Source organism: Trachymyrmex septentrionalis, unplaced genomic scaffold (genome assembly GCF_001594115.1).
Source record: "Trachymyrmex septentrionalis isolate Tsep2-gDNA-1 unplaced genomic scaffold, Tsep1.0 scaffold37, whole genome shotgun sequence".
In the NCBI taxonomy this organism is placed as follows: domain Eukaryota; kingdom Metazoa; phylum Arthropoda; class Insecta; order Hymenoptera; family Formicidae; genus Trachymyrmex; species Trachymyrmex septentrionalis.
This window is the reverse complement of record NW_017305536.1, coordinates 8349780-8358198: the sequence shown is the minus strand read 5'-3', so window position 1 is coordinate 8358198 and position 8419 is coordinate 8349780. Positions and strand designations below refer to the sequence as shown.

Here is an 8419-nt window from a genome sequence, read left to right as displayed (position 1 = left end):
TATATGTATATATATATATATATTTATTTATTTATTTATTTATTTATTTTATTGATTTAGATAAGAATAAAGAAAAAACTGTGAATATAAATAAGTAAGTAAAGTGATATTTTGTATTATTTAATTGTCAATAAAAAAATAATTTTTTCAGTAGACTTATAGTTACGTAAACACTTCATAGAAAAATTATTTTGAAGAATAATTTTTTATGTATCATGATGTAGGGTCAACGTAATGCTAAAAATGCTTTAAGCATTCTTTGATCGATCAATTAATCATAAAATTCTTTCTTTTAATTGGTCAATCAAATGCTTCAAAACATTTGTAGTGAGACTTTGACCGCACCCATAAAATTGAAAAAAATTATCACATATGACAATTGTCTAATCCTACATCCTTAATAATATTCATTCGTAAGATCAGTTCTCATTAACTTCTTTTATAGTTGTAGTTACGTACGTTTTGCAAAAGACGGATGATATTACAAGAAAGCTCTAAACTGAGGCTGTTTTAGCTGAAAATAAAAGCATAAAACAATAATTGAAAAGAACAATAATTGAAAGAGAATAAAATTAATACATTAATAAATAAAATATAGTTCTTGTAATCATCTCCCCACTGAATAAAGTAATTTCTAAATACTACAACTTTTAATTAGCAGCACCACCTAATGTATTTAATTACGTTATTTTATATGAATAGAGTCACATGTTTGAAGAGAATACATATATATGCAATTAATGTATATTGCAATAACGCATATGTATGCGTTAATTATCAATTATAAACTAGTTATAAATGCATCAGTGGTACAGGAATATTATTTGAGTACATGCAATGTATTGCATAGTACAAAAATCGTATAGATGCTGAAATAATTTTTCGAATAATCATAAATTTCATAAATTAGAAACATAAATAAAAATATAATTTTCCTATCATATCTTTATATATCATAATTTTACACATCTAATTATATGTATAGCATTAACAGAACTGATTCTTATAACATACAAAGCATATGATAACAATATAATTATTTTTAGTTGTTAGTCTCTCAGAACAAAGCACATCATTAAATTGATAGTTAAATTGTATATAATCTAAGAATTAGTTAATATTATAGAAGTTTAGTAATTAAAATTACATGCAGTTTATTCTGCACATATCTATATTAAATACATAATTACTGACAAAGTAAATTTTTATATAGAACATCTACTTCTTAGAAGTATATCAATATATATTTTAATATGCAATATTTCATATTGCATTATTTGTAAATGTAATCATTAGCATTTCAATGTTAGATCATAAGCAGAGAAATGTCTGTAACATAAGATTTTTTAATTATATTAGAACAGATACTTAGTTATCACTTCTTATAATACTACATTACAATATCGAGATATAAATACCTGTTGTAAACTTGGATTTTGGCTTACAATAAATCCAGAAGTTTAAGAGAAATCTCTATTCGTGAAAATGGCAGGCGCTACCAATGACCATACATAAAGAGCCAAACACATCCATGAAGAAATAATTTTCACCCACATTGAAGCATTGTTTGCATTTAATGTCTCCAAACTGGAGTTTGGTCTATTAAAGATATCAATATAGTGACATTGATGGATTAAAACAAATATAATTTAACGTTATAACATTATATAGATACGCACTTATACCAGTTAGTGAGTGTCATCATAACATACAAAGTAGCAAGAGCAAACATAAGATGGAAGAAACTCCAGTTGTATGCCACTTTTTCTTCTTCATTGTCCCAAACCTTAGCTTCGTTTCCATCTTCTGCATCGGGATTGCGTCCTTCTACTGCAGTATAATCTGGTTACATTTAGGAAAACAAAAAATAACACAAAAGAAAAAGCTGCAAATAAAAATATTAAACAAGCACTGGCTTTTATAAATATTTTTGACAGCATGCTGTAATATGCATGTGTATAGACGTTCCTTCATTGTATACTGTGTACTAAAATTAAAGGAAAAATTAGAAATTAACTTGCAGCATTTAATACTTAATTTTAATATTATAAAAATACTGTAATGTTTGTAATAGTAACAAAAAAGAGAATAAAGATAAACACACACTAACTACTAAGCAAAAAATCTATGTCTGCCTAGCTGCCCCCTCCCCCCACTTAATCAAATGTTAATGAATAAATTATATAATAAAATCGAAATTGCTTGGAAATAATAGCGCATAAATCGAAGATATATTTTACATAAATAGCGTAATTTTGCAATTTTAAACGACTTAGAGATGAATATGACTGTTTGCTCCAAGAAGGAAGTCCCTTAAGAGTTTGATTTTTCAAATCGGTTGTTATTAACACGTAGGAGAGAGAGGGAGGGGGTTAACTGATAGCCTACTCAGCTCCCCATAAAAAGTTTTTTTTAGCTAAACGAAATAAATACAAACATTTTTTTTGCGAATTTTGAAACAAATGCTTTTGCACAAATAGCGTATTATTATATAATTTATTCATTAAGATTTGGTTAAGTAGAGGAGGATCAGCTAGGCAGACGTAAAAAATCTAGTTATTTCATATTACATAGTTATAAATATAGAAAATATATTTTCAATTATCTATATATAAATTAGTCAATAACTTCATTTGTGCAAATATTCAAATATATGAATACATTATTTTAAAGATAGAAATGCAAATAACAAGGTTGATAACTAGAAAATAAATTCTATTTGTAAAATAGTGTGTGCCTACCTTCATTGCCGATAAGAGACTGCTCTGCCGCATTCCTAACTATAGAAAGATTGATATTGTTTAATATAAAAAAGTAATAGTAATACTACTGTAGGAATTAAAAAAAAACCTTTCATGAAAAGTTAAAATTTCTAAAAGAAAGAAAACCAATTATTAGACTAGCAATTAATATTACAATGGATTGAAATTTGATTTAAAAAAATAATAAAATCGGAAGAAAGAAAACTAATATTTAATAAACTTTGTTTTGATTGGTCAAATTTCAATTCATCTCAATCTTAATATCTAGTTTGATACAGGCAAAACGGCACGCTTTCACAAATGTAAAGTTACTAAAATATATACATATAATATAAAGTTACTAAAATATAAAGTTACTAAAATATATATTGTACAACAAAAAAACATCCAACTAATATTTACCAGCTCCATTATCCTGAACTAATACATTTTCAGACATTGTAATCTTTGATGATTTGGACGCTGTACGTAAGGAACTGTATAAAACGCAGCTAAACCATATTATTAGTCCAATAATGCTTTCGTTATCAAACGTAACACGATTTTTTTGTGTATTGACATCATGATTTGAGATACCAGGGAGAAAACCAGGATTACACGCTAGATCTGTAAATTCAAGTAATAACAAATCAAGAATAAAATATGGATTGCTAAGATCATCTCAGTAAATCATTGACCTCTACCTGGGCTGTTTGCTATACCGCTCCATGTTAAGTATACCACATATAATGTTACAATGGAAGACTGAAGCAGTCCAGATCGTGGTTGATGTTCTTGCACATTCGGTAAAATTGATACAATACTGGCAATGACGCACAAAATCAAATTAAACGAAATGAAAAACTTATTTAGGGCACACCCACTTGGCTGTAAATACATAAAATAAGCGAGTAATCCTATGTCTTGAAGATATTTGTCTTAAAGCTAGATAAAGAAACATAGTTAATAATCTTACATGTGTATAATATACATAAAGTAGCACTACTCCAGTAATAGATAAAGCATAATTGAAGACAGATGCACCTAACAGTGCAGCGTACCTAAAAGCATATATTTCATAACAAAAACATCTGCGTTGCATGATTAAACATTAAAGTGGTAAACACAAAAATAATCTTTACCATCCTTTTGACTCGGTTTCCTCATAAGTTCCTACCCAAGCATCAGCCCAAGAATGGGCAAAATCAACAATTAAAATTAGCTGAATAATTATAAAGAGGAAACCTCCTAACATCCCAAAATACATCCAAGTAGAACCGAATGATCTTTCCGGGATGAAGAAAGCGCCAATGATTCCACCAATTATCAAAAGATACTTGATTGCCCAGAATCTGAGAATTTCATATAAACATCATTAGTCAGTTTTAAAACGCCACACTGTAATATGTGTCAATTTAATTTACCCATTTTGTATAGCTGCCCGTGGATCGCGTGAACTTTTTACCCTGATCATTATTACAGACATCAAGAAAAAGTACAAGGAAAGAATGAAGCATATTCTATAAACAGCTAAATAACCGACTGCAAAGTCACAGTCGAGAGATGGAATGATCTCCGATGGAACATAAGTAGAGCTGTTTGCACAGAATGGGACCTGTTTGAAAAATCGCAGTATTAACGCGTTTCTTCTTTATTTCAGATCGATCGCGTTCAGCAGAATATTTATTTTAGGAGTGCTTATTGGATTATACTTTTAGATTTAGAGGAACAGTCTTATCCCGGTAAAAAAAATTTCAGTTGGAAAATAAACATTCCGCTGAATATATAATCATTGTTTCTGACATTACCTTTTTAAGAGCATTTTGGAGACCAGGAGCCAGAGTGATACAGGCTGCGATAGTTCCTAGCAACAAGAGCAGCGCATACATGATGCGAGTGCTCGTGCTGTTCCTGCATGAGGGACATTGAGAGCAGCAAAAGCTGCAAGCTGTGCTTCCGCACAAGCACGCAAGCTATATGATAAAAGAGAGTAATATAGAGCCCAAATAATTCGTAAATCAATAAAACAAAAATATACAGTAGTAAACATTTCATATATGTATAATCCAGTCTTATATGTTGACAGTGTTAAAATATTTCTATCATGTCATAAGGATCTTTAAAAATAGCGTTGGCTACTATGTTTTCTTAATATATATATGTATATAAAATCAATAAGACATATATATATATATATATATATATATATATATAATCAAATAATAAATATGATAAAATAATTAGATATTCAATGACTCACTCAAACCTCTGAAAAATTTTTTACATACCAAAGAATATTAAATTAAAATTGGTTCAATTGCGTTAAAAAAAAGAGTTAAATGTAATATGTCTTTATTTGCGAAGATAATAAAACAAACATGACTGGTGACAATTCCAAAGATCAATAATGGAATACAACTGTAATCGCAGCATAATTATAATAAAACATTGCTACGAAGAATAATCTCGACAGAAAATACATTATTAGTTTCGGTGAGCGAAGAGGAAAGCGGGAAGGAGAAAGATTTACGTTACTAAGGGTGAGTCGAGTATACGATAGTTATCTCCAAGCCATACCTGAGCCGTTGAGCACGCGAGACCCATGTCGATTTTCTCCGGGCTATCGAGGGAGAACGGAGCAAAATGTCTCGAGAAACGAAACTGGAAGAGACTCGGAAACTGGAGGCGACCGAATAGACTAAATAGAATGAGTCGTGGTCGTTGAGGAAAACAAGAAACGCCACGGGGAGACGCAACAATAATAGACGAACTGACACTGCTGCTTGCAGGCAACTTCACGCGATCAGCTGACCGTGACGTCAGAACCAGTCAGAACGTCACAACTCGCCGCCTCGCGGCGCACTTCGCGTAGCTCCGACATCAATTGATTGGTCGAACGCACGACGGCGTCAACAGTATTAAGTACAGTGCTGGTAGCTGCTAGCAGCACAGCTCGGCGTTCGGTCACAGTGTTCCATAATCGTGCGCGTGTTCGCGCGTTGTCATCACCGCTAAAAAAAAAACAAGGAGGGAACACAGAACTGGACGGAATACGCACACGCCGATGCTGCAAGTGTAAGCGACTTATTGTCTAGAATTACTGCAAACAAAGCTGACACTGCACGCTCGTTGTCTAATTGTCGCACAATATCTAAACGCATTAATCCTAATAGCAATTGAATTTTCCTGAAACGAAGCAAGCAGCATGCAAGATATAGCTATTGACGTGTACTCGATACCGGGGTGTCGGCCACTCCGAGGCTTGTGAGAGCCGAAGGCCTAGCAATATATAAGCTTGACCTGAGACGCGAGTGAGAATCTCTGTTATGATAATAAAAATATATGCAGACGTAGTTTTAATTCTGTCTCATATATTCGGTTGATTTAGCGAGGAGGTATATATTCGCATTTATTTACATTGATTTGTTGTACATTGTTTTTAATACGACACACAAACGTTATGTATCATGTTTCTAACTTTGGTCATGAATGCGGATAAATGCGGATATAAATCCTATATTGCATGTATCGATATTGTATCAATTATTTTAGAAATTTAATGACCTCATACAGCCTTTCCTTATGAGATCTCATTTTTCTCTGACGAAAGTTTCTAAACATATATTTTATCTGACAATTTTTTTCTACATAGAAAAAGAGAATGTATTATTAGCTCATTATTCAATAACAGTATAATTGAAAACAATGTTTATTCAATAATAGAATTAATAAAACAAAAAATATTTTATTAAAACAAGAGCATAGCATATTTGCTTCATTAATACTGTCATTAAATTAATAAGATTATTTTCAATTAAACTGTTATCTATGTATAACAGTTACTACTATTAATACAACATTTTTTTCCATGTAAAAACTATTTCTACAATTCGGTCACTCAAACTACACTGGATTAATTCACATTAAAGGCTGCTTTATATGAAATATCTACATAAATGCAGCGACATAATATTTTGACAATGAAATATATGTATATGTATTCTGTTAAATAACATAACATTATTAGGTTCATATTTATATGGTTTTAACTTTGCAATTCATGTATATTAGCTTTGAGTATGCATTAATAAAAAACTTCTTCTTTATTGAAGAACTATTTAAACTGGTGCACACAATAAGTTGAAACAAACTAAATTTGTTTCACTTTAATTTATTCCACACCAATGTGCACCAGTTCAGAAATTTCGTCGATAAAGAGTAGACTATAATTTAACATACGTGATTGAATTCGCTATAAAACAAATTTTGCAATTCTTAGCGCTTTATATTTTTTTATAAATGATATCTAATGATCGCGGAAACATACATGCAATACATTTGTATCTGATATCTTATTATAACAATCCTTCATATTGCAATTTAATATAGTTCTTACATTTTTATTTATGATTTTAATTTCTTTTATTAGTATATAGATTTATGAAAATGTTATACACAGAATTAATTGACAGAAAATAACTTTTTTTGAAGTATTGCGAAATTTTTCTATTACAAAAGTTTTTGCAAAAAAAGTCTATCATCCGTAACAATTTATTACATTAAATCTCCATTTTATTAAGCACCTTTTCCGATCTTAAAATTATATTTCTTTTAAAATGTGTTCTGAAAACGAAAGTAAATTTTTTTCTCAATCCTTCTGGAATTCAATTCATCATATTAGATGTCACGGATGTGTTTAAATTTCAATTTTTGTCTGTGTTTTAATTCTCGGTTACAGACTTCTATGAATATTTTTAAATATACATACTAAAATGAACCGTACTGTAATCTGCATATTTCGCTGCATAAGATTGAGCTATGTTTAGATTTTGGATAAACGGCTGTTTCACGAGAAACGAGAGCAGAATGCGGCCAGTTCTACTCCTTCGTATATAGATGATTGATTTTCATAATGGTCACAAGTGCGTGGGTTACACTTTTGTCAACAATTATAAAAGCTCATAAATGTTATCTGATCGTTATGAATCATTCTTCCCACGACATTTCGCTATGAAAAACACGAGATATGACTTGGTCGTTGTGGATCATTAAAATGCAGCTAAAATAGAATCCATTTCTCACGTTTACCGGCTTTAATAACTTTTATACACGCGTACCGCAGTACGGTTATTTATGCTTGTCATATTGTTTTAAAGATGAGAGTCAGATTAATCATTTTATGCAACGTCGTACACGACGTATACCTACGAAGCTCTCGGAATTCTTTCACCGTCAGGATTTACTTATCAATTTTTTGCGACACGCGATAAAGAAACAATAAAAAATCCATGAAGGAGTTAATAGATATTAATAATCTCGACAAGATACAACAAATAATATTTCCTACAAATGTAAATACAATTAAGTATGATAATAAGACAAATTTCGCAACCACTTAACGCTTTACAAAATATTTCTCTGCAAATATATTTATTAATTGATTGACTTATAACAGCAATATTTTACATAACAGCTTAAAATATGTTCTTATTATATTATAACCGTATTTTTAATCTTTTCGTTTACAGATTTGTAAAAAGTGTTATACATAGAATTAATTGTCAAAAAATAATCATTTTTCTAAAAATTTGCACAAAAAGCTATCATCCACAGCAACTTTAGAATTTATTAAATATTTCTGTTTTTTAGATTATATTTCGTAGTATGTAAAAAGTAAT

At 30.2% G+C, this 8419-nt stretch overlaps 2 protein-coding genes across 9 annotated transcripts in view; one reads left to right on the top strand and one right to left on the bottom strand.

Annotated features, from left to right (window-relative positions):
• Positions 1–163: 163 nt before the first annotated feature.
• On the bottom strand, positions 164–5564 carry LOC108750723 (serine incorporator 1). 5 transcript variants are annotated; one of them, XM_018490399.1, is made up of 11 exons: positions 5319–5564; positions 4550–4714; positions 4166–4356; positions 3884–4093; positions 3718–3802; positions 3446–3629; positions 3165–3368; positions 2742–2780; positions 1680–1842; positions 1419–1599; positions 164–514 (listed from the first exon to the last, which is right to left on the bottom strand). In XM_018490399.1, exons 1-10 carry the CDS (start codon positions 5343–5345, stop codon positions 1461–1463), a joined length of 1407 nt encoding a protein of 468 aa, XP_018345901.1. In that variant the 5' UTR covers positions 5346–5564; the 3' UTR covers positions 164–514; positions 1419–1460. The 5 variants fall into 5 exon arrangements, with proteins under 5 accessions (XP_018345901.1, XP_018345903.1, XP_018345904.1 ...); XM_018490401.1 differs by having other exon boundaries at positions 165–514; positions 1680–1830; positions 5319–5563; XM_018490400.1 differs by lacking the exon at positions 164–514 and adding an exon at positions 1281–1329.
• Positions 5565–5669: 105 nt separating this feature from the next.
• Positions 5670–8419, top strand: part of LOC108750722 (extended synaptotagmin-2) — a 12016-nt gene continuing 9266 nt past the window's right edge. For 2 of the 4 annotated variants that reach the window (XM_018490396.1, XM_018490395.1), the window contains exon 1: positions 5670–5816. The gene's annotated coding sequence lies outside the window, so the exon portion shown is untranslated. The remainder of the gene's footprint in view (positions 5817–8419) is intronic. The other 2 variants (XM_018490398.1, XM_018490397.1) reach the window with 1 other exon arrangement.

What these genes read in the sequence shown, in the direction of transcription:
- LOC108750723 (XM_018490399.1), bottom strand. Translation starts at nt 5,345, where the DNA reads ATGGGTCTCGCGTGCTCAACGGCTCAG. An exon ending in TCGCGTGCTCAACGGCTCAG is followed by an intron (nt 4,715 to 5,318) that starts GTATGGCTTGGA and finishes TTTATCATATAG; the next exon opens with CTTGCGTGCTTGTGCGGAAG. An exon ending in TTTATGTATATTATACACAT is followed by an intron (nt 3,630 to 3,717) that starts GTAAGATTATTA and finishes ATGTATTTACAG; the next exon opens with CCAAGTGGGTGTGCCCTAAA.